This window comes from Glycine soja, chromosome 3 (assembly GCF_004193775.1).
Source record: "Glycine soja cultivar W05 chromosome 3, ASM419377v2, whole genome shotgun sequence".
Lineage (NCBI taxonomy): Eukaryota > Viridiplantae > Streptophyta > Magnoliopsida > Fabales > Fabaceae > Glycine > Glycine soja.
Window position 1 is genome coordinate 42551590 of NC_041004.1, and position 22682 is coordinate 42574271.

General features: G+C 33.9%; 3 protein-coding genes across 5 annotated transcripts; 2 read left to right on the top strand and 1 right to left on the bottom strand.

The window, feature by feature from the left end:
* Window positions 1–329: 329 nt before the first annotated feature.
* LOC114407228 (probable UDP-N-acetylglucosamine--peptide N-acetylglucosaminyltransferase SPINDLY) lies at window positions 330–13578 on the top strand. 2 transcript variants are annotated; one of them, XM_028370257.1, is made up of 18 exons: window positions 330–779; window positions 885–1304; window positions 2097–2258; window positions 2362–2537; window positions 2665–2740; window positions 3435–3563; window positions 3685–3804; window positions 3890–3958; window positions 4038–4119; window positions 5460–5554; window positions 6702–6766; window positions 7611–7809; window positions 9211–9405; window positions 10062–10156; window positions 10268–10403; window positions 10500–10717; window positions 11279–11406; window positions 12784–13578. In XM_028370257.1, exons 2-18 carry the CDS (start codon window positions 918–920, stop codon window positions 13209–13211), a joined length of 2760 nt encoding a protein of 919 aa, XP_028226058.1. In that variant the 5' UTR covers window positions 330–779; window positions 885–917; the 3' UTR covers window positions 13212–13578. The 2 variants fall into 2 exon arrangements, with proteins under 2 accessions (XP_028226058.1, XP_028226059.1); XM_028370258.1 differs by having other exon boundaries at window positions 918–1304; window positions 12784–13249.
* Window positions 13579–14014: 436 nt separating this feature from the next.
* Window positions 14015–16751, bottom strand: LOC114407231 (peptidyl-prolyl cis-trans isomerase CYP18-2). The gene is made up of 6 exons (XM_028370261.1): window positions 16615–16751; window positions 16413–16508; window positions 16256–16317; window positions 16051–16184; window positions 15089–15173; window positions 14015–14335 (listed from the first exon to the last, which is right to left on the bottom strand). The coding sequence occupies exons 1-6, from the start codon at window positions 16684–16686 to the stop codon at window positions 14290–14292; spliced, it is 495 nt and encodes a 164-aa protein (XP_028226062.1). The 5' UTR covers window positions 16687–16751; the 3' UTR covers window positions 14015–14289.
* Window positions 16752–16817: 66 nt separating this feature from the next.
* On the top strand, window positions 16818–21110 carry LOC114407230 (mitochondrial fission protein ELM1-like). Of its 2 annotated transcripts, none has more exons than XM_028370260.1 (11): window positions 16818–16999; window positions 17084–17213; window positions 17296–17362; window positions 17457–17522; window positions 18288–18450; window positions 18582–18708; window positions 19386–19498; window positions 19723–19786; window positions 19877–19970; window positions 20105–20213; window positions 20572–21110. In XM_028370260.1, the coding sequence occupies exons 1-11, from the start codon at window positions 16874–16876 to the stop codon at window positions 20674–20676; spliced, it is 1164 nt and encodes a 387-aa protein (XP_028226061.1). In that variant the 5' UTR covers window positions 16818–16873; the 3' UTR covers window positions 20677–21110. The 2 variants fall into 2 exon arrangements, with proteins under 2 accessions (XP_028226061.1, XP_028226060.1); XM_028370259.1 differs by having other exon boundaries at window positions 16820–16999; window positions 17457–17553; window positions 18301–18450.
* Window positions 21111–22682: the final 1572 nt, after the last annotated feature.

Below are 22682 nucleotides of genomic sequence, written 5' to 3' on the forward strand. Positions count from 1 at the left end.
TCTTACTTTTTGTTAAAAAACAAGTTTTTATTTTTCAATAAAAATATTCTAGTATTCCTTCTAACAATAATAACTTTTATATATATTTAACAAGAGAAAATATTTTATACGACAATAAGAAAATTAAATCTAAATTTTATAATCATGAAATTAAAAAATAATAATTTTTTATGTAATTATATAATATTAAATTTTAACTTTTTATATTTGACTGTACTGTTGAGATTTAATCTTTCACCCTTCGATAGCATAACATCATCCTATGTACTCTCTATAACATAACTTCCTATGTACTATATATATATATATATATGAACAAACAATAAATCTATGCAGTAACAGCACACTTTTGATTTCATTTTGCTCAAGAAAAATAGAAACACACGCAACAAAACCAAAGCATGTGATGATTCAGTGCATAGTTGGCGAGAGAAAAAGCAGGAAAGCTTGAACTCCCATTCAATGGGGTTTGGCACACATCCAACTTGTCTTGCTGGAGTCAGCGAGAGAGAGAGACAGTTTTGCTTTGCTGAGTTGCTGCCAACTCCCATTCAATGCTCCTATCTTTCACAACCGATTACGCGCGCCTTGTTCTTCACGCTTTACTTTTAGTTCTAGTTTAGTTTTATTACTCCCTAAAAATCCACTCTCTGTGCTCCCGCACTCGAACTCGCAAAACCCTAATTTCTTCCTCGTAACGAAACCTTCTCTTCTTCAATCTTCTCGTCCCTTCCTCTGCCATCCCCGATTTCATTCCCACTGCTTTTTTCTTCGCTAGGGTAAGTTCTTTCACTTTCCACTGCGATCAATTTTCCTGTTGACGAATTCTGACTATTTTGCTCGAGTCTTAACACTGATGTTGATTATTGAATTTGTTGCCGTAGTTGCTTCAATTGCGAATTCCATCACATGTGCAGATGGCAGGGGCGGATATTAATAGTGACGGGAACGGGAGTGAAAGGGAGTTAGCGGGAAACAGCTATAACGGTTTTGCGGAAGCTCCAGAGGCTTCTGTTAGTGCTAGTGGTTGTGAAGGAAACGACAGCGTTTCCTACGCGAACGTCCTGCGTTCGAGGAACAAGTTTGTTGATGCTCTTTCTATCTACGAGCGTGTGTTGGAGAGTGATGGTGCGAATGTAGAGGCGCTGATTGGAAAAGGAATATGCCTTCAGATGCAGAATAAGGGAAGGCTTGCGTACGAGAGTTTTTCTGAGGCTATCAAGGTGGATCCTCAAAATGCTTGCGCTCTCACGCATTGCGGTATTCTGCATAAGGACGAGGGTCGCCTTGTGGAGGCTGCTGAGGTATGCCTACCTTTCACAACTCTCTGCTGAAACTGTTGCATAGTTTTATTTATTTTTTTCTTCAATATTATCATTTGTTGGAAAGGATAATGCAGCTCTAAGTTTGTAGTTTATGACCAGAGTCTTATTGTGCCTTGCATATGTGCTTGTTATGAAGTTCTCATAGTTGTAGTTCGATTGAATGTGACTGTTATACATCACCACAAAGAAATATCAGTGTTTGTTGAACTTGGATATTTATGAGAGTTTCTGCTACATAACTGAAAAATATTGTTTTACTATTTGACCATGCTGTTAAATTTCATTCGCAATTCAAATTGTTTATCATAAATTGAATCAAACTGTAAGACACGATGAAAAATAGATTGAACTTTATCATATCAAATTACCAAATGGAGTATATAGAATAAGTGAGTGCTGGAGTGAAACCCCTGTTGCAGAAGAATGAAAGCAGGCTAACAGAGAAATGGAATAATAAAATAGGGAGCATATAGTAGTGATCTTCTAGTTCCTTTTTTATTTAACAATTTGTGCTTATCAGATTTTCAATTTTTAATGAGAATTGTAATTGGTGAAAAAAAAATAGAAACAGCAAAAACTAATGAATTGGTGAATCATGTGATTCACATCAAATGACACAGAATCACGCTGATTCATTTATGTATCTCATGATTCAAAGTCATCTACTATTCATTACACGATGCAAATTGATCTTTACCATGGTAGTGTTTCGTAGAAGTTGAAATTTGTGTGGAATTTATCACTGTTAATAAAGTGATTTACTTGGAACAGTCATATCAGAAGGCTTTACAAGTGGATCCTTCATACAAAGCAGCTGCTGAATGCCTTGCCATTGTTTTAACAGATATTGGTACCAACATAAAGCTGGCAGGGAACACTCAGGATGGAATTCAAAAATATTTTGAAGCCCTCAAAGTAGATCCGCACTATGCTGTAATTTTCTTATTCTGAATACTTTGCTTTTATTGTTACACCATTAAATTTTATTAGCTTTCTGTTTGCATGATATATATTTTATTTTATATGGACTTTACAGCCTGCATACTATAATCTTGGTGTGGTCTATTCTGAAATGATGCAATATGACACGGCCCTCAGTTTCTATGAAAAGGCTGCATCAGAGAGGCCTATCTATGCTGAAGCATATTGCAATATGGGTGTGATTTTTAAAAATCGTGGTGATTTGGAATCGGCTATAACTTGTTATGAGAGGTACTCTATGTATCTTGAGCCCGGTCTTCTTTATCTGAACCAAGTTTTCCATGTATTTTGTTAATTGTTATTTTAATGACTTGACTTCTACTGTTGGGCCTTATGATCAATTGACGTTTTGTGCCAGGTGTTTAACTGTTTCACCTAACTTCGAGATTGCAAAGAATAACATGGCTATAGCATTGACAGATTTGGGAACAAAGGTGACACATCTGAAATTCCACATAATGCTAATTTTTTTCAAAGTGTAATAGCTTTTTTTTTTGGAGGTCCTCTTTCTTTTTCGACTAAAGGGTAAGATACTTTCATAACTTTGTTTTTGTATAAAACTTTTCTAGGGGAATTTTATTGTTGATATCTTGATGCAGTAGTGATAAACTTAACATTATGGACATTGTCAGTTTTTTAAAAAGATGAATATGTTGCAATGTAAAGTTTTGTGCTTGGTAGGGGTGGGAACAGTGGATGTGTTGCTTAAGAACTGACACTTTTGACTTGTGTCAGCTTAATTTAAAAGGGGCTTTTGAGGAAATGCAAATAGTTTCCTTGATCCTTTGGAATTGAGAATCAATTTTTGTAAATTTTGAAGTTATGACTTGAGAGTTGAGAACAATAAGTTACTGCTTGCCAATTAATGTTCCTATATTCCCTTGGCACAACAGTAAGTTGCTTCCTTGTGACTTGATAACTGAAACAGCCTCTTCACCTGTATACATTGGCCTTTCTAAACCTAACAGTGGTGGGAGTCTTGTCACTTGTGCACTGCATTGCCCTTTTAACTGCACCTATTGATGCTCTGTTTTGTTGTTCTCCTTGTTTCCCATCCTTAATGAGATACCATGACATCTTTGGATAATTTCATTTCTATCTTACAGAGATAATTATTTTGGTTCATAGGTTAAATTGGAGGGGGACATCAACCAAGGTGTGACTTTGTATAAGAAAGCTTTGTATTACAACTGGCATTACGCTGATGCCATGTATAATCTTGGGGTTGCTTATGGTGAGATGCTTAAGTTTGATATGGTATGTCTAGGACAAGCATGCCTATATTTTACCCACACTTTGCATGTATTTTATTATGATAATCACATGTGCATATTAGTCTGTACTAATTATATTGGTTGACATTCAATATACTATTTAGGCCATTGTATTCTATGAACTTGCCTTTCACTTCAATCCGCATTGTGCGGAAGCCTGTAACAATCTCGGAGTTATATATAAAGATCGTGAAAACCTTGATAAAGCTGTAGAATGCTACCAGGTAACAGTGATGATCATGTCATTTTGTTTCACTATTGCTGGATTGCATAGATTTATAATCACAATCTATTATTTTGGTTATGCAGCTTGCTTTGTCAATCAAACCTAATTTTTCCCAGTCATTAAATAACCTTGGTGTTGTATACACTGTCCAGGTTTAAGTATTGCACAATTGCTGAATTTTGGAGTTGTTGAATATCTTCAGTAAGTGATTATCTTTTCTTCCTTCTCCAGGGTAAAGTGGATGCTGCTGCAAGTATGATTGAGAAAGCTATTATTGCAAATCCAACATATGCAGAGGCATACAACAACCTAGGTCTTTTTATCTCTTCTTTGGTTTTTTTTTTTTGGTTATGTGGTTTCACTGCACTTAGAAGTTATTGTCTTAGTCAAGGTTATGCTAATTTAGGAATGGCAACTTACTGGCATAATTTTAGACTAGGTTATTCATCTTTGATCAGATGTGGATTGCATGATTAATGCGTTTTTTTTTTTTAAGAATCAGTTTAATGGTCGTTTATCTTCTAATGTAACCTGAAAACATTGTAGCAATATATTATTATGTTCAGATCCACTTGCAAGGTATGTGACTTTGGTCCTACATTGGAAGTATGATATTCAGGGATGGATCTACTTGGTGGAATTTGGGGGCAACTGCCCCCACAAACTTCAAATTTTTCCTCAATATAATTTACATTTATAATTACAAACTGTGATTATAATTTGAATGGATAAAAAATTAATCCATAATATGAATATTATCCTCCCCCCGCTACCTACACACCTACACACCTACAACATAAAATTTCTGAATCTGTCATTGATGAGATTCTAGTATAGGGTTTATAAGGTCTTGAACTCTCCAACCACAGTGACTAGCTTGTGATGTGGCTCTCCCAAGGTTCTTATCAATTATATTGAAACTTTTCACTTCACCATGTCTCTCACAAGTGTCACCGGTGGCAATGTTGACGTTGTAGTGTTCACTTGGGAATAGTCAAAGGGCTAATGCATAGGATGGAACTTGAGTCCCACACTGGAAGTATGGAATTTTGATGTGGGATTTATGAGGCCTTAGGTTCTCTAACTTCAAATGCAAACTTTTGTGGTGTGGTTCTCCCAAGATTTATATAATGATTGAATTCCAGTTTAGACTTTCATCATCATGGTCAGAAAAGATGGCAAAGCATGCTCATATAAGTAAAGTTTGTTTGCTTTCTCTATGGTTAGGTCTTTTCTATGGTAGTTAAATAGTTATTTAATCGATATATTCCTAGAGATTAACCAAGTAGCTGGTTATATATGTTATCTTGAATTATCTAAGGTAAAATATAAAAAATCTTATGTGGAGATGATATTAGTGCTGTTGAAGCAAGGGTAAGATAACTAAAATTGCTGTGAAACATTATTTTGAGCAATATAATGTTCTGTGCAGTAGTTTTGAATAATGTATCTTTTTGTGTTTGTATTCTTTATGTTGATCCATGGAGGGTTCTGCAAGTCCTCCTTCCTTGAAAAAGCGTTCATTGGTTTTTCTTCATTGTCATTTCCTTTATATTTAATTACAAAATAATGATTTATTGCATGGGGATATGACAGTGAAATTCCGAGCACATCTTCAACCATATGCTTATCCTTTCTATTGATTTTGTGCAGGAGTTCTTTATAGGGATGCTGGTGATATAGCTCGAGCAATTAATGCTTATGAGCAATGCCTTAAGATTGATCCTGATTCTAGAAATGCTGGCCAGGTGTGGTGCATAATGGATGATTGTCTTGTCCTGTTTATGTTCTGTAAATTGTTTAGATACGTGCTATCATGCATTAAATACACAGCACTCTACCTTACAGACCTCTGCCTTCTATTAGGAATTGGTTTATATCTGAACCGGGATTCATGTTAAGCTAGATATACTGTGATGGTGCCTATTATGTAAGCATATTATGGTCCCTGTGATGTAGAGTGTAGAGGCTATGTTTTCTTGCTGGAGAGTGACCTTCCAGTTTGGGATCTAAGGTTATAAATTATAGATCTCCATGATCCTTCACCCTTTAGGAATTATTTGCTATGTCTTTGAAGGGCACTGACTATTTTAGAAATCCATGAAAGATGGGTATGGACATCCCTTCAGAATTTAGATTGTAATGATATTTTGTTCTGCTTAGTAAGTGGCAGCCCTGTGTAGTCTATTAAGATTAATGGCTCATTTGGCTGGGTGGAAAGAAAGGAAGGAAAGAAAAGTTTGAAATTTGAATTGAAGAGAAAAGTGGAAGGAAAAAATTGAAGTTTTGTTTCTTATAGAATTCCACTTTTCCTTCCACTTTTCTTTCCAACCAATTAGAAGAAAATACACCATGTTTTCTTTCCATCCAACTAAACACCCCAGAATGTCCCATTTCTGATATGCTTTTAGTCTTTTTTCTACCGGAATTATGTTTCTAATTTATTTAAATTTTGACACAGAATTTTAGTAGTTTAAAGCAGGACATTATATATACTGATACTGCCAAAGCCTATTTTGCCTTTCAATTATTGAACTTACAAAAGGCTGCCTCTTTTGTTTGTTCTGTAATTATCTTTGATTTATCCATTGATGATGGGAACCTGCATTCTATAGAGTAGGGAATATCGTTGAACTGTATGATAAAGGATAGTTCAGCAGCTTCAGCTGGTTGTTAGTGTTAGTGATATTGAGAATAAGAGTAACATTTTTGTTTTTGTTCAAACTTAAATAACTTGCTCATAATTTGAATGTTTATTTTTGTCATATTCAAATCAGTTCTGATACATTGGGTGGTGGATGAGTGGATTTTGTCCTTTGCAAAAATTATCTCACTTTTGATTGTTGGAGCGTTTTCCCTCTGTATTTGTCTCATTTAATGCACCATAATATGCAGAATCGCTTGCTTGCAATGAATTACATAGAGGAAGGACATGATGACACACTTTTTGAGGTTCACAGGTTGCAGCTTTCTCTAATGAACTTCTTTTATAAGTAAATTTTGATCATTGGTAGTTTTTAATAAACTTCATTGATTTTTCATAAATGTTTAATGACATATGTAACTTCCTCAGGTGATGAAAGAAGTTACTATAAGTTTTTGTCTGATATCTGCATGGTTTGTACCGATTTATTAGCAGTGGTCCAGTACTTATAATTATGATGGAAGCATGAATGAGTATTGAGTAATGACTAACATCCTTTTCCGGATAGATTCTATTAGGAAATAAAAGCAATAATATAGAGTGACACCTTGATTAAGTTTTGAAGACAAAAAAATTGTTTTAACTATAGGGATCAATTATATGTCATGCCTTGTTAAGATGGAATATTTTCTGGTTATCAACTTCTGAGCTCAAAAATACTTTTTGGCAAAATTCTGAAGAAAATGTTTTTTTGTTTTCTAAAGTTGAATGCATTGTATGGGACAATTTTTGAGATCTCTTATACTAGTCAATGTGCAGTAAACTGTATCCTGCAGCTTCTCAAATGTCTATTTACACTGAAGGAAGCTACTAGTATGATATGCAGAGTAGCAGGATAGAGTAAGAGTTCTGAATAGTAGTTTGCCATTTTATGCAGAATATAAACCTTAGTTAATATTTAATAGTATATGTTGCTTTATGTTGAATTTGGGAGTAATGCTTCCTGTGTGATTTATTTGTGGCATGGATTGAATGAAGGATAATTTCAATTACCAATTCTTCATTTGTAACATTTACAGTTCCTGTTTAGAAATTTACTTTATGTGCAAAAATAGGATACATAACTTGGAAACTATAAACAATCAAATGTTTACATGCAGGGACTGGGGTAGGCGATTCATGAGACTATATCCACAGTACACATCATGGGACAACTCAAAAGATCCTGAACGGCCCCTGGTGATAGGCTATGTATCTCCTGATTATTTTACTCATTCTGTGTCATATTTCATAGAGACACCCCTTGTCTATCATGACTACTCCAATTTCAAAGTGATTGTTTATTCAGCAGTTGTCAAGGTATCAATTGTGGACTCACATGTGCAAATTCCAATATAAATTATATTAATGCATTTGGTCAATTTTCAAAGCTTTTGCCCTGCATTTGATTGTTGCTCTATGCTATTGAGTATTGACATAACATGTTTTTTCGTGTTCTCTTAAAATTCAAACATTAATTCAGCTCTATTCCCAGTTAAAAAGTTATAAATATTTGTGTATCTTTCACCTCCTTTAATATTAGAAATGTACAACAAAAATGTTGGAAGAGCTTGTTTTTTCTTCACATTAACCAACCAGTTTTTGTTCTGTATGACCTCTCAGAATATTAGAAGGAGGAGAAAGATTCCCTATGGTCTCGGAGATAGAATACTTGCTTTTGGAACTATGATTACCTTTTTGCAAATTAATGCGACACATTGCAAGAATTTTTTTCCCCTGGTTCAGCTAGTTTCGTGTACATTGTTGGTCCTGTTTTGCAATAGTTAAAAGTAGGATGGATCAATAGATGGTTATATTAAAATATAGTTATAGAAAAAATTGGTTCAAGTTTTCATTCCCCATTCTGGTTTCTTTTTTTCAATCATAATTGATTTGTAAGGTTATATAGTGAGCTAAAATATTCAGAGAATTTTAATGGAGCTAAGATTTGTCAAGCAACAAGTGTCTGATATATTGGCTGCTTCCAAAACGAAATATGAAATGGAAGTGGATATTTCACAGAAAAAAGTTCAGTGTCACCAGTACAGCTATCTTATTTGCCTGCCTTTATATCTTTCTTATGGGCTGACAGTGATTCCAGTTACCAGCTGTCTGTCCTTGTAGTCACTGTCCCTGTCCCCCAGCATTATGTAAGAAAACCATTTACATGGGGGATGGGAGATTCTAATTTGGGTATGGCATGGGGCATGTTAATGGATTAATCTGTGTGAATGTGCTTGAACATTATTTTTGTCAGTTCTAATCTTTTCTTTTTCTTTTTTGTTGTCTCTCGTTTAAAAAGTTACAATTTTCTTCTCTTGGTTGAAGTTTGCATGTTGCATTTAGTTTTCTTTTGATACACTCTTGTTTAGTTCGGTTTAGTTTGATTAAAGTTTCATCATGCTTTTGCTTTGTTGATGTTTGATTATCTTGTCTTTTAAATATGACTTAAGCAGTTCTATTTTGTGGAAACAAGAATAGGATTCTTTGAAATCAGTTGTTACAACAATTTACCAAACAACCAATTATCTAGAAACACTTTAAATTGGCTCAGCACTAGTGGCTAGCTGGGTTAATATTCTGACTTTGGTTACATTATCATAATTTACGCGTTTATAGACTTTGTAGCATACATTTCATTATTGTTAACATTCTTTATTTCCTCCTCTTTTCTTGACTTCTTGCACATAATTTGGAATTGATTTTCATTTGATATTGTAGGCAGATTCAAAAACCATTAGATTTAGAGAGAAAGTTTTAAATAAGGGAGGTATCTGGAAAGATATTTATGGAATTGATGAAAAGAGGGTTGCCAACATGGTTAGAGAAGATCAAGTTGATATTTTGGTAGAACTTACTGGACATACTGCAAGCAATAAATTGGGAATGATGGCATGTCGACCTGCACCGATTCAGGTGTGTTACTGTTAAATTTATACTTAGCATATTTATATATAGATTTGATCTCTTTGATTTTCAGCTTATAACTCTTATCCTTAGCTAGTATATTCTTTTATCCATGTTTTCCTTCCAACCTCTGTTTAGCAGGATTTAGTTTTTTGTGAAGCTGAAAATTTGGAAGCTGCAGCGTGATTGTTAACTTGTCATTTTCTCCCATATTGTGAATTATTATGATTTTTTTTTCTTTCAAATTGAATGGTTAAGACTTAAGAGAAGTGTTTTTAGTTTATCCTAGCTAGTAGCAACCAGTCATTTTATTTTCCTTGAATGTGTTAATATTTAACTTGTCGATGAGCTACAAGGCGAGAATCCTGAAGATGTTCTTGCATACATATATTCTTACATACACACGCACACATCAAGTAAATTAATTTTGAACCTTTACTGACTACTAAGTATATACTATATATGCCTTTCATCTTTGCCTTTTGTTTCAATGCTACATATAGTGATCTCAATGTATGTATGAAGTAGTAAAGTTTTAGTTATCAAGCTGCTGATATGAAGTTGTATATGCATCATTGATAACACCATTCATTATGCTATCATTTTATGCTTTGTGTATTTATTTGATCTTTGCAAAATTGTGACTTGTGTTGCTTGGTAAGCAGGTGACTTGGATTGGTTATCCCAATACAACAGGATTGCCTACAATTGATTATAGAATCACTGATTCACTGGCAGACCCTCCTGAAACAAAGCAGAAGTAGATCTCTTCAAGAACTTCTGTACTTTCTTGTCATTGACCTATACTAGAACCCTTTTATATAACTCTTATTATTAGTTATTTTCTTATGATACTTTTCTTAAATTACAGGCATGTTGAGGAGTTAGTTAGATTGCCAGAATGCTTCCTTTGTTACACCCCTTCCCCGGAGGCTGGCCCTATTTGTCCAACTCCTGCTCTTTCCAATGGTTTTGTCACATTTGGTAGTTTCAACAATCTTGCCAAGGTATCAATTATGTCAAACATGTTATATTTTTGTCATTTGTTTACCAAGAACAAATTAGTCATGTATCACCTGATGTGTGTACTTTTATTTCATCAGATTACACCAAAGGTATTGCAGGTTTGGGCAAGGATACTGTGTGCAATTCCGAATTCCCGCCTTGTGGTAAAATGTAAACCTTTTTGCAGTGACAGTGTGCGACAGAGATTCCTTTCAACACTAGAGCAGTTAGGTTTAGAACCACTACGTGTTGATCTTCTGCCCCTTATTCTTCTTAACCATGATCATATGCAAGCCTATTCTCTGATGGACATCAGGTAATATCTCTTTTTTGTATTCCTTGAGTTTTTAACGATCCTGCTTAAGCTTGGATTTTCTTTGGTGTGCATATTTTATGTGTTGATTGCATGCCTTGTTTTTTTATTAATAGCACTTCCATTTATCTATGTATGTCATGTTATATGGGCTGTGGCTATGCGATACTGGAACTGTGTCATATTACAAGGTTATCAGTTGGTTACTTGGTCGTTCTTCTAGCCTATTATTCAATTTGCAATAATATAAGCTGTTTAATATGTTAGAAATATATCTTTTTATTTACTTTGTTGCATATTAAGTGCATAATTGAGAAAACTACTTGCATTTTCATTTAGCTTATGCTTATTTCTTTTTTTTTATCATAGGTTTCATACATGCAGTGGGTTTAATCTCCATTAATCATGATCAAGTTTCTATTATTTTATTGTTTATTATTTTTGTATTTCTTGAAAAATGGATACCAATGCAACGTATATCTCTGAAATCCAATAAAAGGATGCCATGCACTTTGTGTGGTCTTACAATGCCCTGCGTAAACTCTTATGCCTTGTTTCATGTAGTTTGGATACATTTCCATATGCTGGAACAACAACAACATGTGAATCTTTATACATGGGAGTTCCATGTGTCACTATGGCTGGATCAGTACATGCACACAACGTTGGTGTTAGTCTTCTTAGCAAAGTTGGTAAGAAGCTCTTCATAATATTGTTTATTATCAATTTATGCATATTCTTCTACATGTTCAGAATTTTGTACTATAATCATTCTAATTCATCTGTGCAATGCCAATTACTTAATGCAGATTTGTTGGATTATGAGTTTATTTTGATTTCTTTCTGTTTTGATCAACTAGAGATGGGGAACAGAATGGAAAACAAGTCCAAGAGTACTACTCCTCTTGGCAGGGTACTGTCCTAATAAAATTAAAGTACTCCTCTAAGAGGGAGGGCTTTGACTCTTACGACAATTACTTTTTTAATGGGAAATCAATATTATTCAATAGCCAAAAACTAGTCAAGGTATGGGTCTATATATAGACCAACAAAATCTAAATAATTTAAAAAAGATAAAATCCAATAAAAACTATCCAAATCTAAAAGATAAAGAAAAATCCCTAAGATAAATTTCTTAACTATTGAGGCCATGTTTAGCCTAACATTTTCGTAAAACTTAAAAGCTATTTTAAGTTAAAACTCAAAATAAGAGCTTTAAAAGTAAAGTAGAAGCTATTTGACAGTTTTCATTTCTTTTAGCTTCAAAGAGTTGACCTGAAAAAGAGCTGGAAGAGAGAGGGGAGAGTGGGAGCGAGGAGAGGAGAGATTAAGAGAAACCAACATTTTTCTAAGAGTTCCTTCACTCAGTTTTTTTTTACAAAACTACTTTTTTCCCTTTTCCTTTTATAAAAATTATATTTTATAAGCTTTTAAGAAAATGTTTGGTCTAACTTTTCCTTTTGAGGGGAAGAGAAACCCCAAAAAAAGTTTGGTCACACACTACTTAAAGACAAAACACTCCTAAATAAAAAATTATAATTTTGAATTCAAAATCCCTAAATAATATCCAGCAGATAGCAATCCAATGATCCAATCTGCATAGTGTGTTTAGTTTCACGTTCAATTCTTCATAATCACATTGAAATATCAGTTAATGTGATTTTAGGTGAATTTTCATATGTTTGGTTCCATGTTGAAAAATTGATTTTGGGTTCAAAATTAATTGAGTTGAAACAACTTTAGGTAATTTTTGCATTAAATAAAAAAAATTATACTGAATTTTACTACTAACTTGTTTTTATAATAAAAACATCAAAATATAAATCACATCACTTTAAAATCAATTTTAACCAAAATCAATTTGTTAGCACTCGACCAAACACTAATATTCTAGATTTTTTTTTTCTGTTGATCAGCACGTGGTTGTTTTTTCTTTATGTTTTTTATTGAAAGAGTATTGGATATGTAGTCAGTCTGCTAAATACTTTGTACTTTGCAAAGCATAATTTTCTTTTGCATTTTTTGCTTCACCGGCAAAACTGTTAAATGTTTCACTTAATACAATCCAGGACTGGAGCATTTGATTGCCAGAAATGAAGATGAATATGTTGAATTGGCTCAGCAGTTGGCCTCTGACATTTCCGCACTACAAAATTTGAGAATGAGTCTGCGAAATCTCATGTCCAAGTCCCCTCTCTGTGATGGTGCAAAATTTATCCTAGGTTTGGAGTCAACATACAGAAAAATGTGGCACCGGTATTGTAGAGGAGATGTTCCATCTTTAAAACGCTTGGAATTGTTACAAGAAGTTGCTACTGGTGACCTGTCAAATAAGAATTCTGAGCCAACAAGGATTGCAAACTCAAGGGAGGACAGTCCTGGGTCTGTCAAGGCCAATGGATATAATACAATTCCTGCATCAAAGCTTAACATACACACTCGCGAAGAAAACGATGGGTCATCAAATCACAGTAGTAAACAAGGAAAGATGAGTTGAAGTTGGATTCCATCCAAGAATCCTTTTGTAGTGATTCATGTTGAATTTCATTACAATAGTTGTACTATTAGGTTGCATGGTTGCTACTGGAAGAAGCTGGAAAGCAACCACAGCACAGCACAAAGTTAACTTGAATAGAGTAACATTGGGGGCGGGGGCTATAGGCAGCAGGTTAGTTATAAAGCCCCCTTCGGTGCAGAGTATTCCAAGACCAAGAGGTGAAGCTACCTTGAGGTGCATTCTGTTACACATTCTTTTGGTAGCCGTGGTCTGTTGCATATTTCCCCCCTCGATTATAATAGTTGTTTATAGCTTATCAATTTGTTTCATGGCATTTTTTTTATCTGCTCAATGTGCAATGCCTCCATATGAAGAGCAGGAATGGATATATTTAAGATTGCCGGGTTAAAATGTATTTGAAGGAGATTTAAATATTTTATGAAATAAATTTAAAATTTAAGAATTAAAAAAGTTAATTAACTAAAATTCAAAAATTCTAATTTCTCTCTTCTCAGATTTTATAAATAAACTGCCTTTCAATTATACAATTTAAAAATAAAGGAACTTATTTGTTTTATTAAAAGAAAAAAAATGAAGAAATTTGATTACTTTATCCAAATAGAAAAGTATTAAAATGAGAGATTTCAATTGAAACATTTAAAATTCTTAAAACTTTAAGTTCTTTAGATTTTCAAATACTCCAATCCAAACATACTTAAATTTTTATTTTCTTATAGTGGCAATTTAAAAATGAATAATTTTGTAAGAACAAAGATACATTTATGCCTGAAAGCGCGGGAAGGTATTCTCAATTGCCAGAACCTCTTCTCTACGTTGTTTTCATGAATAAAATTGCACCATCGCTAACTACACAAAATTGAAGTTCCTTTCCCTGTAATAAATAGTTCAACACTACATGTAAAAAAAATAGTAATGAAAAACATACATTGTTTTCCCTGTATCAGTGATTGGTAAATAAAAATACAACTGACAGTTCTGAAGATTAATCACGAAGCCAAGTCTTGACATTCTTCGTCATAGCAATGCCGAATGCCTTTATGTTTTGTTTGGTCCACTACTAATCCTTGACTGAGGTACGTAGTATCTTAACGTCATGGATGGGCCTGAATAAATAGAAAATGAAAAAAAATGCTTGAATAATTTTCTCTGCAAGTTCATAAAGTAAGATCATAGAAAATCCTTTGCTTTAACTTAACATGTTGAACAAAGGATGTAGTTCATAAAATCCGCAATTGATGGAAGCCCCCATTATAACAAAATACATACTACATTAGAGACTCATTGGCCATAAAATTGCCACTAATCAAGTATTGACTATGCATGAGGACAAAGCTATTCCGAAAATAAAAATGGTCAATTCTATCATTCTCCAGGACATCTAGCAAAACACCTTAACCCAATATCAGCAGGTTTATGATCCCAATGTCCCAACTCGTTTATCAATTTGGTGCTAACTGCTAACTTCAGACTGTCACCATTCGTCTATGAAATTGCTGGCAGGATTGTTGGTTTATGTATAGTACTCTTTTGGACTCATATAAGCAAAAATAATTAATTTAATACTAATTAAGAAAGTTGGTCGACACCATTTAATTTTACTAATCTCAAAGTAAAAAATAAAAAAGTTATTCCTAAAATATCCTTCATTAGAACTTGTTATCATGAATAAAAAAGAGTTATTGAAAATAAAGTTAAAATTAGATTAAAAAAAAGTGTTTTAAGAATAATATCATTAAATAGGAGTGAAATTAGTTATATTTACTTATATTTGAGTCCACAAGACAATTTTTTTGTTTATATGAGTCTCGACGGAGTATATATTTTAAATGGCTTATCTTGAAAGATATTTGACATACCTGTCGTTGTTATCTGTTTGGACGCTGCCAAGTCTTTTGATAATTTCCATCCCCCTACACACTCTTCCAAATATTGTGTGTTTTCCTGGTTGAAACAGAAACGGGAATTGAGTATCATTGGACATTCCAGACATTTCATGATATGAATTGGAATAATTAACCATAAACTAAACAACCTAACTGAATCAGTTAACCATTCTGATGCCAAGGTTATGGCTAAAAATTTACTTGAGTTAACTCTAATAATGAATAAAAATATTAACCAGTAGAACTTTAGGTTTATATTTATCTAAAATGCAGAGATTATATTAATCACAAACATCTTTTAAAAGAGAAAATAAGAGTCCCTTACTTAATATGCCCTCTAATCAATTTAGTCAAGGAAACTAATTAACTAATGCAAGAGAGAAAAGAAAAGATGCAGTTGGATGAGGAAATGAGCTAATTATATGCTTGCAGCTGTATCCTCCCAGAAAAGTATAAATACAAGAAACATAAACAAGAAGCTTTCTCGTATTGGCCAGCTATTTTGACATATCTTTGCATGAAAGTTCTTTTGATCAGCAAGTTACATAGCAGACACAACCAGGGGCCATGAGGTTTTATATAGATGTGCTAATTTCTAATACCCCATGCCTATCAGTATCATAACATTTACATAATATGGTTGTGATTATGGGAATCAATTTCTCAAACAAAAGTAAAAAAAGAGGACAGATACAATTTAGAATCCGATTTTCTTTTCATATCTCTCCCATGAGAAAGAGATGATATATCATTACTCTGACTCTCTGAGTTTCCAAGTGTGTGACAGTTTGTGTACAATGTGGATGCAAGCAACGTTCACAAATTATCCTTTTAACAAATATTCATGCCAGTTCATGTTTAATTTTCAATTTACTAAGTTGAAAAAAAAAGGCTTATGATCTCTAAATGCTAAACAGAAAGAAGGAGAAAATTACCATCGAGAGAGGGGCATGGTGCCAGAGTAATAAAGAACTGACTACCATTGGTATTTGGGCCAGCATTTGCCATGGATAAGATTCCAGCTCCAGTGTGCTTCAACTCTCGTTTTATCTCATCTTCAAACTTTGCACTGTCATAAAATCATCATCATTCATCAATAATCAATAACAATAACAAAAATCAAAAGGTTAAGCAGTATACCCATATATGGATTCTCCTCCCCTTCCTGTTCCAGTGGGATCCCCACCTTGTACTATGAAGTCCTACCCAACAAACCACACAAACCCATGTAAGAATATACTACTATTATCCAAACACAGGGTTGACATCCTTATAGACATCATCCAAAAAATCAAACCTTGATGATCCTGTGGAATTTAACGTTGTCGTAGTAACCTCGGCGAGACAGTTCAATGAAGTTCCTACAAGTCCTCGGCGCATGCTTGTAGTACAGCTAAACCCAAAATTACATTATGTGTACTTTTTAAAAAAAATAAAATAAATAAAAACCCTAGACTAGGAAAGTTAACAGAACTCGAAAATTCGAAAAAAGCAAGTACCTCAACGGTGAAAGAACCCATGGAAGTTTCCAGAGTAACCTCCGGAGCACCACCTTCTGCGCTTGCCCACATTTTGATTTTGCTCTCACACACACCAAACACTCCTAACTCTGTCTCTTGTATCGTATATATGAAAAAAAAAATGTTTAATTGGGCCGGGCCGAGTCGGACCTTCGCATGGGCTTGGACGTATAAAATTGAAAATCCTCTACATTAAATTTTTTTTTTCCGTCTCATTTGAATTTTGGGAATGTAAACTATGCCGGAGATTTTAGACGGTGCAATTCGGCGAGCCGTTGTCATCGGAAACGGCTTCGCCGGCGCTGAGAATCAGTGCATTGGTTTGGTCCGTGCTCTCGGTTTCTCCAACCGCCACTCCTTATATGTAAGCATTTCTTCTTTATTCTTCGTTTATTTATAAATAAACAAATAGCTATTGAATTGAATCGAATGGAATGATTGGTTATAGCGCGTGACGAGGCCTCGAGGAGGAATCAATCGGTGGCTTAAATGGCTTCCGGTTTCTATCCACAAAAGGTTAGACTCCGTTATCAGAATGATCTGTGGCAAATCGCGTTTTCAAACGCCTCATAAAATCGGTATTTAACTAAATAACTTACGCTGCTTTCCCTTTCACGCTTTATAATTGTTGAGAATTGCAATGATGATGGTTCCGTTTAGGCATTTCTAACGTGTTGGATGCTGATGCTCACCACATTGCCACCATGGCCCGTGAAACGTTTCATAAGTACGTTTATCTTTTGTGATTGTTCTCGTCTCATTATTCTATAGAGAAAAGAAAAAAATGAGTTTGATGAAATGCAGAATCACTTTATCCGTAGGGATGGACCCTTGTTGGTGGTTGCATCTGGGCGAGACACCATTTCTGTTGCCAGCTCCATTAAACGGTTAGCTCCAGAAAATGTTTTTCTTGTTCAGGTTAAGCTTTTCACTTTTTTTCTTTATGTGAATTCAAAACTTTATGTGATTGTGATGATTGACTGTTATTGAAGTACTTTCTACATAACATCTTAATAAGAACACTTTTTAACCTTTAGGTGCAATAGTTTCTCTTCGGATTTGGTCTTTAACCGTCTGGTAATTCATGTAGCCGGTCCCACTTATTGTGTGTTTTGGTTGCATGGTGAGCAACTCAAAATCACTGTGAAAAACAGGAAGCAACTCAATGTTGTTTTACTTTCACCATGAATAAAAAACTCAATTTTTAATCATAGTGCTGCAGCTCCAAACATTGCTATTAGTAGGATAAGGCTTTTGTTGTTGTAATAATGTAGCCGACCTCACTTTGCTTCAAATTCGTCTTTATTTCTCCCCCATTACTGGTCAGATTTTGTTGCCCTTTGTGGTTAACTGGCAATTAACCCCGTTTTCTTTGAAAATGGTAATAGCAAAAGATATTGGATGTTGCTTGCTTTTGAGAAATTGTGATCAGAAGCATTGTTCATAAATACCCGTTGCTGGGACAAATTTATAATGACTCACCTGTAGGCTGTATGTTATTTTGTTTCTTTTGAGGTTTGATGTGAATTGCCTATTTCTCTTTATTGTGTGTTTTAATGATATGCCCTTTTCCATTGCCCATGAGCATGGATTATCTTTATATGTAATAAATGAAGGCATACATCATGTATGTTGCCGTCTAACTCTCTTAGATGCCCAATACAGATACAACATCCAAGATTTCAACTGAATAGGTTTGATCTTGTGATTACTCCGCGTCATGATTATTTTCCGCTGACTCCTCATGCCCAACGGCAAATACCTTGGTTTCTTCGAAGGTGGGTGACTCCATGGGAACCTCCTGGCCACAATGTGGTAGGTACAGCGGTTGCTTGCGGCTATTGATGTCTCTTCCTAAGAAAAACATTTTATGGCTGTCATGTTTATGTTGAAATACTATATGTTTTTATCCTTTCTTGAGGGTCACTGATTTTACATTACTACAGGTCCTCACTGTGGGAGCGCTTCATCAAGCTGATTCCGCTGCTCTTAGGGTTGCAGCTTCTGCCTGGCATAACGAGTTAGCAACTCTGCCAAAGCCCTTGCTTGTGGTTAATGTTGGGGGACCTACTGGTATTTTATTTTGCATTAAGAAACTTACAAGTTATAATGCTTTTCCCATTATACTTACAACTTTATCGTGTTAATTAAGATTTGCTGCTATTTGATATATGTAGAAAAATGGTGGTTGTATAAAGTATAAACTTTATCTTGAAAGGTTGAAAATGTGCCTTTGGCTGGGTCCAAAATTCTCATACTGTCGGTTGGTCTTTGTTTCTATTAAGTGTTGTCAATTTCTGTGGGAGAAAATAGAAATCTGGTCAATCATATTTCATTTATGTATTATTGGAAACTCCTTTCTTCCATATCTGATTTATGTATCATTGCAAATTGAAGACACCTTGAAATGACTCTAACGTAATACCTTAATAGCAGGAAAGAAAGTGCATTCCCTACATCCAATGTTGGGCTTGTTTTAAACTTTCAAATGTTTGTATAGTTCATAGATGAAAAATTAACAAAGTGTAGTAGGTCAATTTTGATTTTTGCATATATCAATACTGACTTGTTTGAAACCTTAAAGGATTTGAAAATTTAAACTTTCAAATGTTTGTATGCCTTACACCAATTATTTTCTTCCTTAAACATTTTATTCCACACGTTACCTTCGATTATATATGCAATATACATTATATGCACAGAAGTTAGTGGATCTTAAGTCTTTTTTATTATTTTTTGGTGGGGGTCAGGTAATTGTCCCTATGATGTGGATCTTGTAAAGAAGTTAGTGGTTATGCTTCAGAATGTTCTATGGAGCTGTGGGAGTATCAGGATATCTTTCTCAAGAAGAACTCCTGAGAAGGTATAAAAGATTATGCAATTAGTAAGAATCTTTTTGCCTAAGTCATGTTTTGTTATAATCAGTTTTGACTTCTAACCATGAGCATGCTCCTGGTTGGTCATTTGTCTGCTTTGGTGTTGGCAAGAATTAATGATGTTGCCTGGGGGGATGGTGGCCTCAGTAAGTGTCCTCTATAACTTTCTTTGTCTGTTTTAATAAATTCATAATATCCATTTGTATTACAGATCTCCAAAATTTTGGTCAAAGAATTTGCCACAAATCCAAAGGTCCAAATATGGGATGGTGAAGGTACTTAGTTTCCATATTCTTAAGAGAAGAAATCTATACTTATTTTTCCCAGTACCAGAGAATACTAGGTGTATTTTTGGTTACATTTAGGTTCAAATCCACATATGGGACATCTGGCCTGGGCTGATGCCTTTGTTATCACTGCTGATTCAGTTAGTATGTTGAGTGAGGCCTGCAGTACTGGGTATGTATGACCAAATTATCAATGATGACAAGCGTCCATCTCACAATAATAAGTAGAAAAATAAAAATATTTCCTGTTTAGTGTTTTATTAAAAGGAAATGCATAGTTTCATGACTCTCCCTCTTTTACCACAGGAAGCCTGTGTATGTAATTGGAGCAGAACGGTGTACATGGAAGTTTGCTGACTTCCAAAATTCTTTGCAGAAGCAAGGGGTTGCTCGACCATTCACTGGGAATGAGAATGTGAGTTGCCAACTGTGTTGTAATGTTATGTGTTGGGTTTTATCGGGTGTGTCTAGATTTTGTGCGTTTCTTTCCTTCTTAACTGAATAATGCAGAAGTATAAATATCTATTGATTATATTGCAAAGCTGATTATGTAAATTGGTTTCTTATTCCATGAAACAATCCCACAAATATACGTAGTTAACGTTAGAAGAACTTTACAAATGGCCCTGTGACTTAGTGGAAATAGTTTGTGATCTGCTTTTAGATATAGAAGTCTCTTCTTTGCTACCAGACTGTGTTCCTGTAGTTGTTGCTGGTAGATGTTTTGTTGAACAAATGTTAATTTTTGCTTACTTTTGTTTAAAAAATTACAGATGACTGCTGAAAGCTGGAGTTATCCTCCACTGAATGACACCGCAGAAGCTGCCAGTCAAGTGGTTGCTGCTCTTGCTCAGCGAGGATGGACTATCCGTGCATAATGGTTTCCTACACCTGATAAGATTCCCTTGGAACTGATGGAATTTATAAATAATACCTAATTGAATAGGAAATATTGTCCAAGGTCCACTGGCTTATGCTTAGTTTCAGAGTGCTTGCTAGCTGAGGCCGTTTCGTTCTATTGAAAAAGTCACTACTGATAGTTCTAACAAGGTTGTTATATAGGTGGTGTGAACAATTGGGCTGATTTCACCAATTTTTGTTTGTAAGAGAATTTTGTTGTTTAGCTGTCCCCAGTAATTTTTGGATCTCTCCTTTTCCTACTTACTGTTATTGTTATGAGCTTTGGAATAATGTGTGCTGCATAACATTTAGGCATGCAGAACTGAATCACACATCTCATATCATGTTTTTTAATTTTATTTTTTTCAGTAGAGGAACACTATGATAATGAAAAGAGTAAATTACACTTGCATTTTGTGTTTTTTTCAAATTGTACCCGACACTCCTTCTTTTTTGCACCCTATAAAAATTCCTTAATTGTATAACTCACATTACACCCAGACTCTTTTCCTTCTAAACACCTTTCAATAATTTAACAAAAAATAGGTGCATGCTTGTTACATGACTTTTAATGAAAATTTATGTATAAAATATCTTCAATAATCTAACTTGCATCTCCTTTGTTTTTTTCAAATTGTACTCGATATTCCTCTTTTTTTGCACCGTACAAAGAACCTTTTAATTGTTTAGCTCACATTGCACCTAGATCTCTTACTTCCTAAACACCGTTTAATAATTTAACACAGTAGGTACATGCTGGTCATATGATTTTTAATGAAAATTTATGTTTAAAATATCATTATCTTCTTTCTCTTGATACCCTTAGGCAAAAAAAATTTAATACTTTTTTTTTTCTTTTTTCTCCAATTGGACATGAACCTAATTTTTTGTTGGACGTGAATTCACCTTGTTGGTACGCATGTGTTAACACTCTTTTCTTCTTCTTTTTTTAAGTTCAATTTTTTTGTGCGTGTTGGGTTGTTTGGTTGTTGCATTTTTGTTGGACATGTTCCTAGCTATGCCTATTGATTGAATATGATCTTTTACTTCAGATTTTAGTGTTTCACTCCTGTATTTGTATTTTTAACTCCTTTCTTTGAAATATTTATTTTTTACGGTTAAGTTTTTTATATAATGTTTTAATCAAGGGTTGCATCTTCTTCAAGTGTTAACAACAATGAAGTAAGAGTCAAATATTAAAGGAGAAACTGTTATTACCTTGTTATTAAGTATTTAACAAAAATGTTAAAGATAATTTTGTTTACAAGAAAAGAGAGGTAAAAATAATATAAAAAAAAGGGTATTGGATGTCATTTGAGAAAAACACAAGGGGTATGAATCTAATAAAGATGTAAGAATAATTTTATCTATTCATATATTTTAATTGACGTTAGTTAACAGAAAGAAAGAATAAAAGTAATATAAAAAAAGAAAGTGGTATCAGGTGTAATTTAAGAAAAAAAATTATATTAAATGAGATAGATTTGCTCCACTTTTTGTTGTTTATTTATTTCTTATCCTAGGCTCTCCTGATAGCCATATGTTCTTTGTTCATGCTTCCGATGTATGGTAGGATAATCTATTTGTTTGTGTTGTATAACAAAAGTAAGTTATAGCTTACAACTTACTTTTAGCAAAAGCAAATAGATTGATTATGAATCATAACATACATATAATTACTTATTAGATCCAAAAAATGAAAATTAAACGAATATGCTTTGAAGAAAAGGAAAGCAGGTAAAATAATTAGTCTACAATATAAAAAAATTCACTTAAAAGTGTCTGCTTAAATACTATCTTGATACGCGTCAGGCAGGTTTCCTAATTCCCTATATTAACGTGTATCAAATATTTTTTTCATCCCAAATCTTTTTTTTATCTTCCAATATTTCAGCATTAGAATTTGATTGGCTTGATATTAATTCAACATACAATAACCTTTTTGTAGATGAACTATTTATATGACTATCCTTGTGTATAATTT